This window comes from Artemia franciscana, chromosome 9 (assembly GCF_032884065.1).
Source record: "Artemia franciscana chromosome 9, ASM3288406v1, whole genome shotgun sequence".
Lineage (NCBI taxonomy): Eukaryota > Metazoa > Arthropoda > Branchiopoda > Anostraca > Artemiidae > Artemia > Artemia franciscana.
In genome coordinates this window covers 13,620,297-13,643,491 of record NC_088871.1, presented here as the reverse complement: position 1 = coordinate 13,643,491, position 23,195 = coordinate 13,620,297, and the positions used below count along the sequence as shown (strand labels likewise).

Here is a 23,195-nt window from a genome sequence, read left to right as displayed (position 1 = left end):
TTTTCCTTGTCGAGATGTTCCAGAGGAATATCCAGGGACTTTTTTCCGCCTGTTTTGATTTCCGGTAAATAATTTCCATCGAAGAGGGCATTTCTGGAGTAATCGAGAAACCGATTAAAGATTAAAGTCTTATTCAAATGAAAGAATGCTAAAGAGAATTTTTCAGGCTGAATCACCCGCAAGCAATTTTACCGAGAGTGGGGATTCTCTGCGAGTATGGAACTGTCTGAAGTGAATTTGAAGGGGGGATGTATTTTACGTTGGATGAAATTTCCACGGAAGAGTTTGTATATTTCATAGATGGTTATCCAGATTTACCACCATTATTTGAAAAACGAACAGAAATTATTCCATATTTGAAGGGTTGCTCCCTTCTCAATACCTTGCTCTTTACGCTAAAGTTTAACTGTTTGTGCCAAATTTTTAACAGCGTCTAATGAGAGACGGGGGCCGTTTAATTAGAATAGAAAGCTTTTTTTAAAGTGCTGACAGTTTTAGCGTAAAGACTAAGGCATTGAGGAGGAGGAAGCCCTTCATATACGGAATAAATTTGCCAAAATTTATTTACAAATTTTATTTTAATTTTTCATATAAGGTGAGCCAAATTCGAACCTATATTATTTGAAAAATGTTCAGAAATAAAATAAAAAAAAAACAAGTTTTATTTAACTGAAAGTAAGGGGTGATATTAAAACTTAAAACGAAAAGAAATTATTCCGTATATGAAAGGGGCTGTCTCCTCCTCAACGCCACGCTCTTTGCGTTGAAGTTTGACTCTTTGTCACAATCTGCTTTTTAAAAGAGGAAGCTCTTTGTTACAAATCTACTTTTTAAAACAGTAAAAACGTTAACGTAAAGAGCGAAGCGTTGAGGAGGGGACAGCTTCTTTCATATACGGAATAATTTCTGTTCGTTTTAAGTTTTATTGTCACTCCTTACTTTCAGTTAAAAAACTTGTTTTTTTAATATAATACTAACATAGCCCACATAGCGCTCGTGAGTTGCGTAGAAAAATTAACATTTTAATATGGTGAATCTGACATAAAGTTTAAATTGCGTGTCATTTATTCAGACAAAATGAGTTTAATTGCTTTTCTTTTTAAAACAAGCTTGCCAAGTATCTCAAGCTATAATTTTTATGACTTCTGCGCATGTGTAACTCAAATTTGAATGCATACTATGGCAGTGAAGTAAGTTATACTTTGTATACTACACACTTTTTGTGTTAACAATAATTAAACATAAGAATATACAATCAGTGCAGAAGCTGTTAAGTCTTGTTGAAGGATAGCAGGCGCATATGCAGCAAATTTCTGTCCTGGGGAGTCGGGTCCCCAGTGTGGTCGGGATAATATTTAAGTACCATTATTTAAATAAGAAGTACCAAGACATTGGGGAATATTTAGGGTTTGTCGGGTGTCCTGAATTATACCAAAAACATATGAACTTAAAGGAGAAATCGTAAAACCAGGATATTTTTGGGGAGGCCAGGAACCCTCCTGTATGTGTGTCTGAAAAGTAGTGTGTAATAGGTAGTAAGGACTAGGCATATACGCTGAGACCTTTGGGCCCAAATGCCTACTAGTTTTAAGTTTCAGATTATTCTTGTTTAATTCACCATTTTTAGGCTATTTGAATTAATTTTTACAAATATAAAAAGGGGTGCCCATTGAAGGGGGGGGGTAATTGTCCCCTCCCCCTATGTTTTCAATAATGCTCTTTTTGTATTTTCGTTGGAAAACACCTTTTCTGGTATTTTCGTTGGAAAAAAAGAAAAAAAAAAGGTTGCTTCCGTAGGTTTTGAAAAGTAACTCCCCCTCCCCTGCGGCTTCGTAAATTGTATCCTCTCAATATAGGAGTTACGTTTTATGCTAAGGGAGGAGAGCTTGTGGTGGATTATTTCTAACCAAAAAAATAGAGATTTAAAAACAAAAGCATATGTTAAACCATTGTAAAAATTCCTGCGCAAAACCCGGAAAGTTTTGGCTCTAAGTATACTTAGTATACTTAGTATACTAAGTATACTAAGTATACTTAATACTCTAAATTTCTTCTGTTAACTTTTTCAAAAGATAAAAAGACCAGAATTCGCTACTTCTGCAAAACTAATAGCACAAATGTTTTGCTTATAGTTTTATACTGGGGTCAAAGGGGGATTATGAAATCCCTTTCATCAGAATAAAATGTAATCATTTTTTTTTACATTCTCATTTATAAATCTATTTTATTTTTGCCGTAAAATATGTAAAATATTCCGTTAAATATTATTTCCGTAAAATATGTCATTTTCTTGTACGTGTATATAAAACATGTCTTTTTCTCATACGTGTATACAAAATACCACATTCACCTTTTGCATTTTTTTTCATCCAGATTTCTACCAGTAACCTCCCCCACAGTTCCACCCACCCGTTGGTTAATTACGTTCGTAGTTATTAAAACATGGCAAATACTTACTATCATATTATTAAGTGTAAAAGACGTATATTACCTTTTTACACGTCTATTTGTGACTAATGGCGTTTGAATTAGTTTGAATGAATTAGTATGTTTCAAGATATATTTTGTAATGTAGGAGGCTTTGGGAATCTCCCTACTCATCACTATAAATGTAATAATTTTTTTAATATTTAAGGATTTATCCCATTCACTAACTATGCTTATTTATTATTGCATTTGATTTATTCTACAATATACCCGCACACAAATATTAAATTTAGACACCTTTCATTTATTTTATCACATACACCCCTCCCCCTAATTCCACAACCATGTTTATACTAATGCCTCTCCTATCCCCTCGGCTATCCTCGAATTCCTTGGATTGCCATGATTTTTGCTACATTTTTAGTTAGTTTGTCTGTTTTTTGTGCTTTTGTTTTACTATTTTGACGCTCCCTACCCTTAGCCAAAATATGGGCTCTTCGGAACAAACTGAGTGTGCACTGGAATAAACCATTCTCTTTCAATGAAACATGGCGCCCATTTATTGTCAATAAACTAAGGCTAGGACTAGTATTGAGCAGCTAACAATCATCCAAAATTCACTTGCGAATGATACCAAGTTTAAAAAAAAAACACCCAAGATATTGAATAATACCAACAATGCCAAGCTATTAAAGGGTAATTTTTAGTATATATTCTTTTTCAAAGATCCTAAGCTGGGAACACATTTCAACTTCTTGGGAAAGATCCCAAGAACTGTCAGTCCTGATCAGGGGGTGGATCCAAAATTAATGTTGGGGGCTCATCAATTGGTATTTTTTGCCCCTATAGCCCTTTAAGTAATAAGGTTTTCGACCTTCGGAGAGGTGCACGTGCCCTGAAACCACCTCCTGTATCTGGCCCTTATTGTTGCCAATATTTCTTGTCTAGTTGAAACTGCTGGGAGTTATGGGCTCTCCTTTTATCGTCTACTGATAGATAGCAGTAGTCTTAAAGTATGAAAGATGCGGCTTTAAAAAACCCGTAGCTTACTTTAATTGGAATTTTATTCCAATTAAATTATTCCAAATAATTAGAGTAAGTTTTCTAAGCGTGAAAGATGCGACTTAAAAAACCCGTAGCTTACTTTAATTGAAATTTTATTCGTTGAACCATCAGAAATCATAAATTGGTGTATTTTGTAGCATGTGCTATGTGAAAATCATTTCTTTCAATCATGTCAATAATACAAAAATTGATTTATTTGAAGTGTAATACTGAAAGTGTATGTTGAAAAAATTAAATTTGGTGTGTGTTAAACACTGTGGTAGATAGAGATTCGTCTATTATGCCCAAAATGCACCAGATTGACACTTATTCAGAAATATATATTACTTTTTAGGCAATCAGAGATGGCGCAACTGAATCCAACTGTGTCTGCAATTGAAAATTTGACAAGCGCTTTGAATAAGCAAATAATACCCAATTCTGAATATTTGCTTCATGGAAGTGTGCTTGATGAACATGCGGAAGTTCTGCTTCATAGACTACGAGGACTCTGCGATTCGACTGAGAATCCAATTGAAATGTTCAACGACTCAGAAATGTGTTTCAGTCTCAGTAAGTATATAGAATAGAAATAAAAGCACTGTGGACAGGAACAAACATGTTTACAGGGATTTATTTTGGGGTTGCTTAAATTTGAATAAATTTGAAAAGCAGTTGACTTGTACGAACGAACAAAAAATATCAAGAGAGATATACTTGCCCGCCTTGCAGAGTTAATGAGGATTATTTGGTGCATTGCTTGAACCGGCGCCAGAGGCTCTCTACGATGAGGGAAGGGATATTTGGATAAAATGAGTCGATGCTTCCAGGTGTCTTAAATAGTACGTCGCCTCAGTTTATTTGTAGAATAGCAAGGCATCTGGAAATTTTGTTGGCTAACACTAGAAAAGAGAAAAAGAAGAAAAAAACAAAATATAAAAAAATCCTAGTATGAGATAAATATAATGTTTCATGTGCTTGTTTTTTCCAAGTGTTGAGCGTTTTTTTTTTGTGACCGTCTTTCTAAGTATTAAGTACTATTATCAGGTCAATGTAATTATTCATTAAAGTGTTTTATGAGGATTGCTAATAAAAATTATGTTATTTGTGCCTTTCATTTATGTTATATTACTCTGTTCATGGCCGTATATTTGGCTTTAATATATACTTATCTATCTATAGGGTATTACTAGGGAAATGGTAAAAACTGTGCTGTTTAAGAAGGGCCCGGGACTGATTCCCTCCCCCGCCCTCCCATAGTAGTTGTATAGGAGTGGATGCATCGAAAATAAATTCACAACAGGATCAATAGGTACAACAGATCAGTGGTCTTTTATCAAGCATGTTCGATTTAGAATATAAATCTAACAAAACTTTCCTTTGAATTCTCTTAGAGAAATAACTTCTAATGATACATTATCGCCATCTAGTGTCTCCAATTGGATTTATTGTTTGTCCAAGATATCTATTAGAATTTTTAATTTTTGCCGCTTCTTTCTAATCTGAGGTCCCAGTCTTTATATTACACTCCCCTCCTCCCCATGGCAGCACGCTTAGCACAATTATTCTTAGAATACGGCTTTTGTCTATTCAGAGGACATACCCAAATCACTTATGTTGGTCTTTTTCTATACAAGTTTGAGTATGAATTGCCCCTTCCTCAAGCCTTGCCCTTTACTCTAAAGTCTGGACATTCTTTAAAAATATCTCACATTCAAATTCGACGGCCTTTTTGTTTGAGCAGTGTTAAAGAGTTGTGACAAAAAGTCAAACTTAGCATAAAGAGCGAGGTTTGAGGAAAAGGCAGCCCCCCCCTCATATACGGAATGTTGCTCCTTATTTTGAGCTGAAAAACTTATTTTATAGGTTTAATTTCTGATTTTCAAATAATACTAGGGAATCGCTCCCCCACCCCGTTTAAAATTTCCCCTGAAAAATTTCCCGCCAAAAACTTTTCTCTCCGCAAAAAATTCTTCCCGTGTAAAATCCCCTCACCCCTTGTAGATAATTCAAACTAAAACCTTCCCTATATTTCCCGTTGCAAATACTATATGTGAACAATAGGGAAATCGCATAGGTTACTGCCCTGTCTTCAAGAACTATTGGTTTCATTTCATTTTCAAACGCTTAGTTATTTGATTGTCAAACTATGCGGAATCAAATGGCAATCTTAAAACTTAGATCGGCTGTCTTTTGGGAATAAAGGTCGTGGGAGGGGGCTAGTGCCCTCCAATCTTCATTGCCACTTTAAACAAGCAATAGAACTTCTGATTTCCGTTCGAATAAGCCTTCTCATGATCTTCTAGGGCCATTAGCTCCATACGATCACTTTTGGAAAAAAAAAACACATATCCGTGATTGTTCTTCTGGCAAAAAATTCAAAATTCCACATTTTTTAGGCAGAAGCTTGATACATGTGTAGTTGAGTTCTCTGGTATGGCAAATGTTATGGTAGGATTTTCATTAAGATCCTCTCAGTTTCTTGGGGTCTTTCTGCCCTTTTTTGAGAATCAGGTAGCCGAATCTCGTAGCTTTTAGTCGGCAACATTAAATAATAAATTTTATATATTTAGAAGCAGTATTAAAAGCTGATTCTTTTTATGTATCTACTGTTATCGAAATTCATTTTTTAGAGCTTTGGTTACTATTGGGCCGAGTCGCTCCTTGCTTACTGTTCGTTACAACAAACTGTTTGACTCTATTTTAGGCCTTAGAATGTATTTTTTTAAATCCTTTTGTAAGACAATGTCTAAAATTATCTTGCCCTTGCTTTTTACCTGCTACGCCTTACTAAGCTATGTTTATCACCGCTGCGTCGAATATTAAGCGTTTTTGAAATCAGGTGCACAAGTAAGAGGGGCAGACGGACTTAGATAGAAGCAGGAGAGATAAAACTCTGTAGGCTATAGAATTGCTTGATTTGAGAAGTAAAATGATTTCAAAACAGTATTTTGCGTAGCAAAATGAGTTTCTTATTCGTGTTAAATAATTTTTTTTTTCATTTTTCCTTACAAATGCATACACAGGAATTTATTTTGGTTGAGAGGGTTCTATAGACATAAGGAAATCATATGACAGTTACAAAATGTTTAGGAGAATAATAAGTAATGTAAGAGTTTGGGGTCAGGGGGTGGATGCAATATACTTAGAAGGTATATACTTACTTTTTCGCATTAACAAGACTTGGAACTAGACTCCCTCGTTTTTCTAACCCGAAAGCATTTTTTTTTAACTGAATTGGCAGTTTGAGGGGGGGACGGAGGGTTGGACTTGATACAATAAAAGTTTTATACCTGAATTAAATGGTATATTTGTGTATGTTCTAGTGTCAGTTAAACAGTATATTTTATAAACAAAGTTGATTAAAGTATTTACTGTCAAAACACTTTGGTTCAAGGCAAAGTAGCGTAAATTTATAAAAAAATGGGGGGGGGGAGGCAAAGACTTTTTTTAATGGAAACCTTTTAAAATTCAAACCTGGTTGATTTCACTTTTTCTTTCATTTTTAAACAAATGAAAATACCTAAAATGTAGCGTGTTGCTACATTTAAAACATTTAGCTTTAAGAAATGGGCTAAGCTAGACAGAGCCCCTGGACAAAAGGTTGCACAAAATAGTTTTTCTATTTTTATTGACAGCCCATCCAATTCTAAAATGCGTAAAATATCCCTGTTTAGATAAAGCGAGTAAATACATCTAATTCCTGGTGTTGAAATAAAAAATACTCAGAAAAGTTTGATTTTTGAATTCGGAACAAAAAGCTGCTTGAAAAAATAAAAGTGGAACTTTATAGAAAAAAACACACAAGAAGTTCGTTCTCTAGTTTGACTCTTTTTTTATAGCTTATATGTATCAACATTTTACCTTTTTGTATGAAAAAGCTCCTTTTTTAGCTTTATTTGTCTCAAAATTTAAGATATAAAGCACATTTGTGTTGCCTTCTGATCATGTCCCTTTCTATTTGCCTCCAAGTTTTTTCGTTTTTTTTTTTATTGCTTAAGAAAAGCATTTCCCTTTTATCTTTCTACGACTACCTTATTTAGGAGCATCAACATCTGGACAAATCGGAGCTCCTCAGCCATTGATACTGAAAGTAAGAAAATCGTTGAAGCATCCCGACATGCCATGGCATCTTAGGTACATTGGCTTACCCGAACTAGGTAAATACTTTCTTTCCTACCTTTTTTTTTCTTTGTCTCTGACAGTATTTGGCGCAGTGTTTCCATTAAAGTGATATTCCCCCTAAAATGGGGATTTATTAGCTCTTTTAGGGGTAAACTTTCTCATTTTTAGGGAGTTTTGCTAGTTTTCTGAATTTCTTAGGAATTTCTAGGATTTTGGCCCAAGGAAATCCTCCTCCGACTCGAAAAGGGAAATGGACGGAAGTAGTTTTCCATCCCAATTTTCCAGAAATCTAATAGTCTAGACGCGCCATAAAGAGAATTTAGGATCTTTTGCACAGTCAATTCTGCAGCACATTATGTTTGAATACTTGTTTAACCTGGATAGAACCTTCTAGGTGACGACGACTACAACTAAATTGACTTGGGAGTCAGGAGTAGAGGGGTCTGAAATCCTTTTAACTCTAATAATCATTCGAGGGAAACCTGGTAACTGTGCAGATTAGGGGGCCTCTGCAGTCAAAGGCAAAAAGGTACATTTACCTTCCCCTTGATAGTATTTATATGGGTGCAAATGGGCAGGACTCTCTCTATACATTAAAATCACATCCCGGTGTGCCCCGTGATGCAGTTGAAATGATCCACTGAGCTGCCCAATCTTGTTACATAGAAGTTGTATAGCAGATCTTATTCATTTCAATGATGACATTTACAAATATATGCAGAAATGATTGACGCTCTATCAGCTCAGTCTCTACGGTCTAGTTCTCTCTAACCCCTTGTTAGAAAATATGGCAAAGTTTCATGGTATGAAAACAAAATTGAACAGAAATGGAGAAAAATATGAATTTGGTTGCCTACTGGCGTTTGTTAAGGCTTGTTACGTGGGAACGATGGCATTTTTACGAGCAGATGGAGAAATCTTTAAAGAACTACCAACTGACGAAGGAGTGCGACAGGCTTGTGCCTTATCGCATATTTTATTTAATTTTGTCATCGGCCAGATCATGAAGACTCTTGACAAATACAAAGTTTTAGCAATCAGTCCAACACTATGAATAACAGACTTTGATTACGCTGATGATGTAGATATCTTGGCTGAGTCTGTAACATAAGCAGAGCTCATGATAGTCGACATTGCTGCTAGATCCATTCCTACTGGACTAAAGATCAGCCAATTGAAAACAAAATCAATTCGCACCTTCGAGCTAGATGAAACTCAGATCACACTAAATGGTATCCCAATGCAGGAGGTCCAGAATTTCAAATATCTAGGCTCCCTAATAAATTCTAATGGCGAAGTTCTAAATGAAATACAAAGCCCATCTCCACAGCCTGGGCAGCATTAATTCAGCTTCGGAAGTGTCTCTGGCTACGAAATGAAATTTCCCTTCGAACAAAGCTCTGGATATATGATGTGTTAGTCCTCTCTGGACTTCTTTATGGTTGCGAAACGTGGCCCCTCAGAGCTGGGGAAACTGATGACCTAAACGTCTTCCACCACAAGTGTCTGCGCTGTACTCTTGGCCTGCGTCTCACTGACCGCGTCTCTAATGATGTCATCATAAGAAGATGTGGTGGTATGTCACTTGTCTTTGATGTTGTCGAAGCGAGACGCCTACGGTGGTTTGGGTATACACTGCGCCGACCGGATTACTTTTTCATCAAATAGTGCTTGAAATGCCAACCCCTTACACACCGGAAGAAGAAGCCCAGAGGACAGAAAAAGACATGATGATTGACAGTTAGACCCGACCTCGAGCCATTGAGAGGTTTCAAGAAGCATGGGCATCGCTGGAATAGACAATGGATTCAGTTAATCGAGCTAGTCCCACTTGAAAGTAAACGGTAGAGGGAGGCTTGTCGGCAAATTCTGGAAGCCACGGTGGGCCTGGACAAGGCTCGAACGTGACTCAAGTACAAGTAAGTAAGTACAAGCAACCAATGTGGCCTTATAACCCAGATTACCAAAAATAACCACATAAAATAAATATTTTGTTTAATTTTGAGCACCACATATACTGACGTACTGACATACCCGACGAAGCAGTTTGATTGGTCATGTGTAATAAAAAACAGAGCCGAAATGTATTTCTCTTAAGCCTACTTGTCTTAATAAATCTTATATGGCTTATTGCACCTTACTGCAGGAATGGGAACAATGCCTGAGTATTGTTTTATTTTTTAACTTTTCTTTATTACTCAAAGTAAATCTGAAACTACTTTCTATCCTTAAAATCCATGTTTTCAATCACATTTTGACAGATCTGTCGATACAAACATTTTTCTTTTTTTCCAACAATTTTGTTAAGATAAACGCATCTCAATGTGAAAACAAGTCAAAACCAAAATAATGCTTGAAAAATCGACCAGTTAGGTATCCTTAATATCAACCTATCATGCCAATTTAAATAAAAAAGGACCACAATTAAAAAAAAAGAAGGAAAAAATATCGTCATATGGTCCAGAATCTGAAATATGGCACCGAAATATAACTTTAGAGTTATTTTTTGAGATTCTAAAAGAGTTAATTATTCTAGTTAAACGGCCTTTGTGATTCAGAAGTCATTCTCAAATAACTGAAACAAGAATTCAAGCTTTAGCGTACAGAGCGAGGTATTGAGGAGAGAGCCACCCCTTCCTATACGTCACAATTTCTGTTCGTTTTAAGTTTTAATGTTGGAAATAAGTTGGAAAAAGGGGAGAGCCATGGGGATTTTAGTATTGAAAATAGGGATTTCTGGGGATTTGCAACCAGGCTTTTGGGGATTTAGAAAAATATGAATTGGAAACACTGTGGCATCTCTGCTTACCCGAACTAGATTAGTATTTTCTTTCTTACCTTTCTTATTTCTTTTCGTTATGGTGCTTAACTGCTTTGCTGACATCTCTGCTTACCCCAACTAGATGAATATCTTCTTGCTTCGTCTTTAACAATTTTTAATTTTCTGTTTCACTTTGGTTACAGATTAATCTCCCGAATCTCCCGAACTAAGTGAATCAGGCTGCAAAAGTTTAGTAAACACAAAAAATGTAACAAAGTTACGGTTCAATTCTGTATAGGTCCATTAAGAAGTCAACTCACTAAAAACTTAAACAAACTAATGCTAAGTTAAAGATGCCAATTACACGAAATAAAAGAGGTGAAAAGGATAGCACTTTTGTATAAACAAGTGAAATATATGGTAGAAACAGGGAACACAACTCTATTAGTCTTGGAGTTTTTAGTCTAGACTTCTTCCAGACTAGAAGCAGCAGGTTTTACTTTTCTGGAAAGAAGCGTTCTCTGGCCAATATAAATTATATTACTCTCAAATGGGAAAATTCTGATCCCTCTTTTGTCATCTATAGTTTCTATTTCGAATTTGTTTCATGGAATCAGGTAATGCATTTTACGCTACCATTTTCGATTGGCATGCTTCCTATCCATGTATGCTGTTATTTGAAAAAAAAAACTTTCTTGCAAAAGATGTTTTTCAATGAAAAGTAAAGAGCTACATAAAATCAAAGACAAGCAGAAATAAAATCAAATAATAACTCAAGAGTAAAACTTATAAAAATAACTATCAGTAAATAAATAAAACCCGAAACGTATGGAAATCACGATAAGTAATCAAGCTAAACATAAAACATACAGAAATCATAACAAACTGGAGTAGGGCAAATGCCCCCTATGCCTTCTAAAAACCAAAACGTCACTTTTGCTTTACTAAAAGTTTTAGTTTTATTTTGAGCGATGTGTTTTCATTTGTCGTAACATCAACAAAAAAAGAACACAAATTTCCCCAATAGCTACGATTACTGAAAAGAAGTAACCAATATAGGATGACAGTTTAATACATGTATATTGATATTCATTTCTGAAAGTCTCAGCGATATGGAATTTATCAAAAATATAAAAGACCAAACGTTTAAAAGTATTTTTACTTTTTCCTAGTCTTTTCGGACACACTGAGGATTAAACATCTCTCCTTTTCCCAATAACAAATTCTATTTGCTCCGGCATTGTTATTGGACCTTTCGACTACTTTGAAAAAAATGGCTGCCCCAAATTTTTGTTACTATTGAGGTGGGGGTGGGGGGGGTTTGGTTCACCTGCTATCCCTTGGCTATTAATATTATCCCAAACACACTCGAGAAGTGAAGTAAAGGTTAGCCTTAATGAAATATATCCAAACCTGATGAAAATAAAATACTTTAAAAACAAAATTACGGAAACTTTAACAAAGAATTATGGAAAGCTGGTCGCCTAGAAGGCATTATATTGAATACCTAACCTCTTACCACCTTTGTACATTCAATATTTAATTAAAATGTACCTGTATTCTCACTCAGATTAAAAAACCATAGGTAAAGGATGCGGCACTAGACCCTTAAGGTCCGAAATGGCGGTGCTGATCCCCGTCCCAACGCCCTTCAGCCAGGAAGTGCAATGGGGGGGATGACGGCCAGCCATCCTGTGCTTTTGCACACCTTTCCTGTTTACCTTGCCCGGATCTCTCCAGGCACCCATTTAGATCTGGGTCGACTCTGGCTGAGCTTACTGAGCCACACCACTGACCCCCGTCCCTAACCATCCCAAACTCAGATTAAGCTAATTATAACCGATTGCAGACAGACAAACCGGTTTTTCTGAGTTCAAACTGAGCAAACTACTCGAATGTGTTCGGGATATTACACAAGGATACCGAACAAACCTTAGTCTTACTTCCATTCAGTGCAAAAATACTATTGAGGTTAGGAAAAAAGTCGTCTGCAAGATTTAAGCGTTCTAGGAAAAACTGATGAGAGTTTCGAAAAATAGACGAAAACCGAGCATCATCTATGAAAGCAGGCAAAGATTCTGCCCAATCGATCAATCAATTTATTTAAATGATAACATTATTGCAGAAAAGAGTAATTTTGTCACTATCCCTTCCTGGGTTTCATGGCCTCTTAAAACAATGGAGAACCAAAAACAAGTTTAATTACTTAGGCTTTATAGTTACTTAATGTTACAAACTACAAAAAAGTGACAGAATAGAAAGAAAAAACTATAAATTAAACACCATAAAAAAAGTATCCAAAGCCCAAAAAATGTATTACTACTTTTTGAACGGCCATAAAAGATTAACACCTACGCGTTGACTAAGGAAACGTGTTCCAGATAAGGAGACAAGCAATTAAAGGGCAGTCATATCTTACAGAGTAAGAGGAATTTGAAATTTATCTAAATTTCGGAGATGATAAGAATGACGAGAAACAAAAAGACGAATACATTCAAGGGCATTGGAAATAAACCCCGAAGCCGTGCCAAAATAAAATTCAGCGGTGGCGGACACAATTATGCCGGTGGCGTCGCGCCGTCGAATTATTGGCGTTTCTTCTTCTTAACTTTCGGCTACTTTTAAAAAGTTTTGAAAACTAAATTGGTATCAGTTTTTAACAGAATTCAGTCCACAATTACTTTTAGCATCGTTACCATGACCAGACATTGGGGAAAGTAATGACAAGATATGAAACTAAACTTCTCATAAACATTCTTTTAGCCCAAATGATCGATAGCCAGACCTTAAATTGCCTGATATTTTAATTAATCCGACCAAATAGGTAATTTAAAATTTATCTTAATTAAGCTCTAAACTTTGAATTAAACAAACGTATTTGCACCATAAATCCATGGCTAGCTTATGAAATTTTGATGGAAGTTGAAGTTTATATCTTACTTCATGTCTGTATTTCCTGGTCTTGCAACCTGCATTCACTTCTATGACTACCCAACCCCTCATTCTCTACGCTACAGAAGCTATTATTTCTCACTGATTCAAGATTGAATTCTCTCACTTAAGAGTGATACAATAAAAGTTTAAAATTAAATGTTTGAACGAACTCCTTTGAGAATGAAATAGCTTATTTATTCTCCTTCCCTTCTAAGCAATTAAGTTACTGCGGTTGTGGACCTACTTGAACTTGGTGGTTGACCATATCGAACGATCAAAGTTTTACTTTAACATATACGATTTTTTTTTTTTTTTTTTTTTACATAGCGAATTCTCAGATAATTTAGCAGGTCTTTCTTTAAGAATAGTTTGCTCCCAGGTGTTAGAAGAAAAAGAAGTAACATTTTGTAAAAAAAAAGCTTTCTTATAAAAAGAGGCAACATCTTATAAAGAAAAGCATTACATATTATTAAATTTTTAATTCTTACTTTTTGAATTTCAGAGTTTGTTTTGAATCAAGTTTTAAAATTCCCTGTTTTGTCAATTCTCAGACAGTTCAGGAGCCAGAATAAAAAAGTCAAAACAGTTACGTAGAAATAAACTATGTCACTTTCCTTTAAAGCTTTGACAAGCTTGTAGTTATCATTCATAAATATAAGCTTGTTTAAACGGTGTGGGGCCAATATAGAACTTAGCAGTAAAGAAAATGGAGCTTAAGAGCAACAATCACCCCTGCACCCCTGAAAATCTTTCCCCGCCAACGATAGAACTTTTATTGTCAAAGTTGCAATCCATGGCAGCTGAATAAAATATATTTTCCAGAAGGCAATGGTTGTATTGATTGCACCAACCAGGACGGGATCTTTTGATCTCCTGGCATGTGCTGACAAGCCCCAATATAAATCTACTTGACCTCGAATCACATCTTAATTTTAATCCTGTTCTGCATCGCCATTCTGACACATCATTTGAAAGAGCACCCTCGTTTTTTCATGTATAATCATGAAGAGATTTACAGTTGCTACTCTTCTGAGAAAACCCACTGGCCATATTCACACAACTGATTGGGTAGCTGATCCACTGACGGCACCAGAGATTACATCCTCCTCTTCGGGCTTTTCGAGGGCCCTCGCCTCTTCGTACAAATGAATATCTACTGTACTAAAATGCTCACCACAAGTTGAAGTGAAGGGACCTGGAGTGTTGATTGAACAAATACGGTGGACAGGAGATGTGATAAAGTACTTAATGCTAGCCACCAGCACTAGAGGCTTAACCATTTTGAAGAAGAATTCCCTTCTTGTCCGTGAACCATCAAGAAGGTTTAGACACTCATCAATTTCATTTATCTTGAACGTTTCTAAGTCCAAAAATGCAAATATCATCATGAGATCATCCCTTGGAAAGCGAAAGTCAAACTTGTTTTTCTCATTTTCTTTCAGAAGCAGAAACACAGCTACTATCATTAGGCTGCACCTCAAGGTGATATTATAGCAGGCACCGCCATAGCAGTGCAACATGTATATGGGAAGGAATTCTCTCTCAACAGCCTCGATTGTAGTAGAAAAATTTGGCAGTAAAGAGCAAAGTTCACGCATCAGTTCATATTCCTCATCATCTTGAACATGGTCAGGTTTCCCGATTTTACACGGAACACTTGTAAGAGGACCTTTGTATTGAATATTACTTTGCATCATACTATATGTTGCATTACATCTTGTGGGCAAAATCCGTTCTACAAACCTGCGTTGTTAATATCTTGACAGCATAGGAGGCAGGTTATCAGCAACCTACACAATGGGCAACTGATTATCAGCATCAAGAACCTCATCTAAATCATAAAATCTACTGAGGAATTAATTTCTATATTAAGTTTGAGTTTTTCGAGAAGGCTGTTGGGAAGACAAAGAATTTGTATATAAGTCTAGTTCTTCAACTTTGTACATGCGTCCATGTATATAGGTATAAAAAAAAATTGGGTGAGGGGGGAGTTTACTTATAAAATTATTCCACCTTGCCTTCAGGCCTTTGTAGAATAACTGCATTTTTGCATGTGGTAATTAAAATTTCCAGCGGAGCGCCGCCGTCGACCGTATCAGTGATGGCGTCGGCGCGCTGAAGCCTTTTTGGCAGTGCCCTATAAGATTGTCGGTGGCGCTCCGCCAGTTTTCAGTGTGGCTTCGGGAACTACTTGGGAAGGTCCGTGTGGAGCTGACGAAACACTTAAGATGCGCAATAAAGAGTGCAAAAGGATTTAAGATCACGCAACGGCTTAGGAGTGAATTTTTATAATAGGTTTTATTAATTATCCGTAAAACTTAGAATGTGGCCTTAGAAAAAAGGAAAGATCAACACCCATATAACCGGACACTATGACTTATTTTGTCAGGCAAGCTGTAACAGCCACAGGATGACACCTAATGGCAGAAGCATGACACCCGACCTGTTGAGACTGTGTCCGATCTGCAGAGTAAGTGCAAAGTCATGAGAAACTCACTCACTTACACGAGAGAGTAAGACTTCGCAAAACAAAACAACCCTTCATGATCAGTCGCTCAATTATTTGCCCAATGTGCATCATAAACGTGGAATTTACTATGGAGGATGATAGTGTATTTTTGGAGTTTTTGATGAATAGATAAAATACATTCTTCCTTGAATTCAAGGAAACTTCACCAGTGACGTCAATTGACCGAATTTAAGGGGGTGGGGGGGGGGGCAATATGTGTTTTTTCGATGTTTGGTAAATTTTTTTACTATGAAGATACAAGAAAAACAGTAGTTTCCAATGGAATTACCAAAAAATTTAATTTTAAATGTCTAAGGGGGAAGAGGAATATGGTGGAACAGATAACCCTTAACCCTCTCCCAGTTGATAACCCCGGACAATATTACCACTGACTTCTCAGAATGATATGAGAAATAATCCTAAAACAAATAATAGAAAAGCATGCCCGTGAACAAACCGGGAAAAGTGTATTCAAGGTTTCATGGAAAGCCGAGACTGCTAGATACTTTCATTTTCATATGATTTACATGGCACTTAAATGAGTTAAAAGGAACCAGCATGGGCTTAATTTCAGCATTTTGACTAAGGGGCAAGATGGGGTACACATCTGGAGTCTGGGTGGCACTAACGGTAAAAAGTGAAGGTGGTGTTTATCTTATTTTTAATATGCTACCTTATTTTGCTTTATTTATATTAAAGCATACGGATCTGTTATTAGCATGTGGTTAACATGGACTTGCTAACAGTGTAGATAGTAAAGAAAGATTTTACTTTCAGTTTTCTATTTGTTAATTATCGGCTAAGAGTAATTTTTAAAATATATATTTTTTTTCGTTTCTCTTTAAATATGTCATTCAAATAAATGAATATCAATAATAGTAGTGGGTCATATTAAAACAAACATGAAATTAGTTTTCCCATTGAAAATTGCATTCTAATCAGTAAATAACGTTAATGTCACTAGGCGACATTAAAGCAAAAAGAAAGAATACAAAATAAGCCAAATATTTTTTACAGATTCTTACAGTTAACTGAATATAAAAGTCTTGCAACATGCATTTTATGATATTTCAAAGCCACTGATTTGTATATATATAAACTAATTTACAATATATACTTAATCTTAAAATAAAAACAGAATTTTTACTCTATTATATATCCTTGTTACTTAATACCGAAACTAGTGCTACCGTAATTTTTGCCGTATCGACGTTAATTTAATGAATAGTTAGTTTAGAATGTACCTCTTAACCTAGTCCAATTTTATGATTTGACAGAAAATGTTCCCGACATCGCCTGGACCAGTTTCTCATATGTCATCATTTATAGGTTAACTTAATTTATAATCTCTGTCAAATTATTAGGGGGGAGTAACTGCCCCTTTGTACCCCTTTAACGATGCATATGGGCCCTAGGCATCTTAGCTTATCGTATCACCAGTACAACTATACTATTTTGAAACAATTGCTAAATTTTCCAAGCATCAAAACTTGATAGTGGGGCTAAAAAAATCTGTGAATTATTTCAAAAATGCTATTTCAGCCAATCCAATATACTTTTTATATACTCTGTTATAATTTTTTATGCTCATGCTAACAAAAGCTGATAAACAATACCCTGCTATGCATGTTAATGAAGAATTAGCAATTAGCAGATATTTATCCGGACACCGACAAAACTCGCAAGTGTCCAAGTTACAGGCAGCTTTAGTTATTAAAGTAAAGTGTCCGTTGTTGTATTTTGTCATTAATTAGGATTGTGTCATGAAGTGTAGATGCGGCAGGCTTTTAGTAATTAACAAACTGACGTGTGAAATTTATTAAGTTCTCTATAAAGCATGGTTGCAATTCTTGACACAAGTTTGTGATTTAAGTTTAAATTCTTGACGTAGAGGTCAGGGCCTCAAACGAATGATTTCTACGAGTGACTTAGGATTCATAAGTTTAAATAATGCCAAGGATTAAAAGTTCTTTGTATTAAGTTTATTAAGAATAAATAAAGAAGTAATTTATCGATTTTAATTTTCAATGATGATTAATTGAATAGTATAAATAAATAACGCACCAACAGGTGGTTGTGGAGTCTCAATGCAAAGTCAGTGTTTTAATCATTCGTGAGTAAATTAGTGAAAGTGGGCCTTCGACTTTAATAATTTACTTGAGACATTCAGAGATTGTAATTTAAGTGAGAAGAAAGCCGTTCAGAACTCAATTGGATTGTCTGTATTTCACCCTACAGCGAAAGTGAAAAAGAAGACATTCTTATATTTGCCGTAGTTGTTTTAGCGTGTGTTTGCGTGTTTGAGGGGAATGACCCTTCAATTTCTAGGCAGAGGGGAAGAAATTAGGTTTTATTGCCCTATTATTTTTATGTTTTCATTTTTTGTTTTGTAAGACTCTTTTCTGCAATTTGAACGGACCATGATTTTTGTCTAAATTATTTAGTATTGGGTGCCTGTTTGTTAATTGGCTCTTAACCTTGTGTCCCCTTCCCTTCTCCCTCTCTCTCCCTCTTTTAGGTCTCTGCTCTTGATTGTAAAGCTTGACAAGTTCTTTACGAAAAGCATTTTAGAGTAAAACTAGTGTAGCCCATTCTTATGGGCTATTCATGAATTCATTATGGGGTATTCATTATTCATGAATCTTAATGAAACTAAGATTCATTAAGTTTAGTTTTACCCATTAAAATCTACGAGTCGGAGAAAATTTGACTGATTTTTGAAAAACGGGGGAAATACCCACTAAAATTCAAGGAATGTTAATGAAAATTACACCATCAGATTCAGCATATTATAAAACCCTACTGTAGGGTCTAGCTCCCATCTTAAAAAATTTGGATTTTTTTTTTCTTTTTTTGGCCGAAAGGAAGATCATGGATGGCTCTTTATTTGTTGTTTTTTTTTTCCCAGGGTGATTGCATCAAACCACTGGTCCTAGGATATTAGAGATGATGAACTTTTCAGGGGAAACTTTGCACTGGGTGAATTTTCCAGAATTCCTATATGAAATTCTTTTTATTTGTCTTATTTCCTCTTTGCCGACTCGATTTTGCAAGTTAAGATATTAATGATAACTGTTGCACCAAACCACTGGTCATAGGATATCGGGAGATGGTGAACTTTTCAGGGGAAATTTTGCACTGGGTGAATTTGCCAGAATTCCTATATGAAATTCTTTTTATTTGTCTTATTTTCTCTTTGTCGACTCAATTTTTTAAGTTAAGATGTTAATGATATTTGTCCGGGGCGAATTTCACCGGTATTAAATTGTCTAGAGAATCTTTTCATGGAAGGGGAGCCGGATTAAAAAAAAAAAAAAATTAAATAATGGAAAATAGTCAATGTTCCGCTTATTGGTGGACAAGTAGTGTCGCCGATAATGTGGACAAATTGGACAGCCTCCTTCCTGCCCTTCCCAAACATTAAGTCCCACCTTTGAAATAAGTCCAAAATTTACTAACAAGAGGTATGAAAATAAATAAAAATGCCCTTCTGCTTTACGAGAATAAATAGAAGTATTTATTAATCCTGAAAAACTAACAAAACCTTTGATATTTGTAAAAAGAGTCTTTAATTTTAGAAGAATTTGCGTTGCACTCTTTTTATATGCGAAAAATAAACCATTTCTTATTTCGCTAATACATCTGGAATAAGTGAAAGCTTGGGGAAATGCCCCAAAAAATATACTGATTAACCTTAATTTTCCGAAAAACCGTCTGAAATTTAGAAAACGGTCTGTCGGCAGAAATTTATCAAATTTTCGCTTAAGGTTTTGTGCTAAGATTCTTGGTTATCCGCAATTATGGATATTAGCAGATGCATAACATCGAAAAAACAAAAGACGCAAGAGTATGAATTATTCGAATTTCCCCTGATTTACAAAAATTTAGCTCTGCGAAAAAAGTCAAATTGAATCTTTTCCAATTTCCATTAATTATTCTCGGGTCAGAAATATCTTCCACCAAGAAAAAGTTTACCAAATTTTTATAAAATTCAGTAAACACCGGGTTTACCAAGAGAGTTTTAAGCAGGCGTTGGACTTGAAGGAGCAGTAAGTATTAAACTAGAAATGTCAACACTCAAACTTGTAAAGTGAAGGGCTGAACTTTTCGCCGGCTTGCTTGTTAGAAAATTTTAGCACGAATATGTCGTATTTGCTTACCCATATTTTCCGAAGTATGAGAAACTATGGCCGGGGCAAGAACTATTTGATAGAACTGCTTGGATAAGGCGGTCTTTCAAGGCCTCCACGGAGGCTTCCTTTTATATATTTGTGAGGGGGAATCAAGAGCAGAATTTATTTTTTGAGGGGGAGTCAATAGTATAATAAACACTACTTTTGTTCCCCTTTACAGAAATTTTTTAAAATTGGAGTATTTTTTTAAGGAGTTGGGAGTGTATTTGGACCCCTTTTAAATATTTTTCATATTCAAGCAAGTGTCTTATGTTACCGGGCAGAAAATGACTGGAAAGGGCTGATTGCCCTCCGGTCAATTTTGACCCTCTAGTAATAAGTAGGAAAAAAATAAGCTCGTTTTCGAAATGGACTAAAAAGTAGCAAGGCATTTTTAATTAAGAATGTATTAATACATGTGAAAATCAGAGGTGCAAGACGAATTGTACTTTACATAATTAAATAAAAAAAACAAGTTTTTTTAGCTGAAAGTAAGGAGCGACATTCAAACTAAAAACGAACAGAAATTACTTCGTATATGAAAGGGGCTTCTTCCTCGTCAACGCCCCGCTCTTTAAGCTAAAGTTTTTTACTGTTTTAAAAAGCAGAGTTGAGAGAAAGAGTCAAACTTTAGCGTAAAGAGCGGGGCGTTGACGAGGAAGAAGCCCCTTTCATATACGAAGTAATTTCTGTTCGTTTTAAGTTTGAATGTCGCTCCTTACTTTCAGCTAAAAAAACTTGTTTTTTTTATTTAATTTCTGAACGTTTTTGAATCAATGCAGGTTTTGATTTTGGCTCTCCGCAGAGGAATAATTAACACGAAATTTGCAAGTTTTTTTGTTTTCTCAAAACAAAAATACTTGTTTTTTTTCAAAAAAAGGGAACGGTGAAGGAAGCTTAGTTGCCCTGCGATTTTTTGGTTAATTAAAAAGGCAACTAGAACTTTGAATCTTTTAAGAATGTTTTTATTAGTAAAAGATAAACGTAACTTATAAATTAGCTTACGTAAAGAAATTTTGTAATCTCATGTTTTTATTACATATATAAGGGGGTTCACCCCCTCGTCAGTACCTCGCTCTTTACACTAAAGATTAAATTTTGTCACAATTCATTGAGAATGACCCCTGAATCACAAAAGCCGTAGAACAAATAGTTAAAATTACTAAAAATACTTTAGCGTAAAGAGCGAGGTATTAGGAGGAGGTGAGCCCCTCAAATGCGTAATAATTTCTGTTCGTCTTAAGTTTTAATGCTGCTCCTTACTTCCAGTTGAAAAAACTTTTCATATTTATTTTTTCATTGTTTTTTTTTAAATAATGCTAGAAAATCCTGAGCTCCCTTCATGGAAATTTTCTAACCCCCATGTCAAATTCCTCGATGGAAAGTTCTCCCAACATATCCCCCTCTTGTCAAATCCTCCCCCAACCAAAAAATCCTCCTGAAAACGCCTGTACACTTCCCAATAACCATTACTATATGTAAACACTGGTCAAAGTTTGTAACTTGTAGCCCCTCCCACGGGGACTGTGGGGGAGTAAGTCGTCCCCAAAGACGTAGTTATAAGGTTTTTCGACTACGCTGAATAAAATGTTTTTCTCAGAGTTTTGATCCGTTGACTTTAGGAAAATAATTAGCGTGGGAGGGGGCCTAGGTGCCCTATAATTTTTGGTCACTTAAAAAGGGCAATAGAACTTTTCATTTCCGTTAGAATGAGCCCTCTCGCAAGATTCTAGGACCACTGGGTCGATACGATCTCCCCTGGGAAAACAAAAAAACAAACAAACAAATAAACACGCATCCGTGATCTGCCTTCTGGCAAAAAATACAAAATTCCACATTTTTGTAGATAAGAGCTTGAAACTTCTACAATAGGGTTCTCTGATACGCTGAATCTGATGGTGTGATTTTCGTTATGATTCTATGGCTTTTAGGGGATGTTTCTGCTTATTTTCTAAAATAAGGCAAATTTTCTCAGGCTCGTAACTTTTGATGGATAAAACTAAACTTGATGAAACTTATATATTTAAAATCAGCATTATTATTCGATTCTTTTGGTGTAGCTATTGGTATCAAAATTCCATTTTTTAGAGTTTTGGTTAGTATTGAGCCGGGTCGCTCCTTACTACAGTTCGTTACCGCGAACTGTTTGACATGTATATCAGATTGATCTAAATTAAATAAGTTTGTTCAACTGAAAGTAAGGAGTAAATTATAACTTGAAACGAATGGACATTATTACATATATGAAGGGGGTTGCCCCATCCTCAACACCTCGCTCTGTACGCTATACTTTTTTAGGATTTCTAAAAAAGCTTCTTACTGTTCTAATCAAACAATCCTTGTGTTTCAGAAGTTATTCTTAAAGAATTGAGACAAAGTTCAAACTTTTGCGTAAAGGGCGATTTGTTGAGGAGGGGGAAGCTCCCTTCATATACATAGTAATTTATGATCATTTAAAGTTTGGATGTTGCTCCTTACTTTCAGTTGAAAAAGCCTGTTTTTTTATTTAATTTCTGATCCTGTCTTAAACGATGCCAAGAAATCTGACCCCACGTCCATGGAAATATCCCCCTCTCACGGAAATATAATCTAGACGATTCAATCTCTGTGAATATTTACCCTGGACAATTAACCCTAACAACTCCACGCGTAAAATTAAGAAAGAAAAGAGAAAGCAAGACGCCTAAAAAGAATTTTGTGTAGGAATTCTGGCAAATTCCCCCAGTGCATAATATCTACTGACAAGTTCACCTCCTGGAAACATCCATCCCCATGGGAAATTGCCTCAAGACAAAAAAACTAGCAGAAAATTCGACCCCCCCCCACCCAAAAATGTTTGCATACTTCCCTATAACAAATACTGCGCGTAAACAGGCTCTAAGCGTTTACCTCCCCCGGTGTTTACGTCCCCGGGAAATATCCCCTGCAAAATAAACCATCGAAAATATCCCCCTCCCCTCTGGCAAATACCTCCCCGTAGAAAATACTTCTGGCAAATACCGTTTAATACCCCCCCCCCCTGTGGAAAATAAGGCTTTCCAAATTTGAAAATTTTATTTAAGCTTTGTTTTTTTTTTCTGTAGGGGGTATTATACGCCACTCACTCAAGTTTACGCTGTGTAAAATTGGAGAACAAACCGGTTTCTTCGTTAATTTCTTTCAGCTTAGTGCGAGACAAGACAAAGACAAGTGACAGAATAAATGGGAAAAATATATAGTTTGG

The 23,195-nt window shown here is 35.7% G+C and overlaps 1 protein-coding gene across 5 annotated transcripts in view; it reads left to right on the top strand.

Moving 5' to 3' along the window:
- The window catches only part of LOC136031032 (mediator of RNA polymerase II transcription subunit 18-like), a 301,962-nt gene that overhangs the window by 239,464 nt on the left and 39,303 nt on the right, over nucleotides 1-23,195 (top strand). For all 5 annotated transcript variants that reach the window (XM_065710220.1, XM_065710218.1, XM_065710219.1 and 2 more), the window contains 2 exons: nucleotides 3,827-4,044; nucleotides 7,515-7,631. In XM_065710220.1, the coding sequence (XP_065566292.1) occupies nucleotides 3,837-4,044; nucleotides 7,515-7,631 (325 nt within the window). In that variant the 5' untranslated portion in view covers nucleotides 3,827-3,836. The remainder of the gene's footprint in view (nucleotides 1-3,826; nucleotides 4,045-7,514; nucleotides 7,632-23,195) is intronic.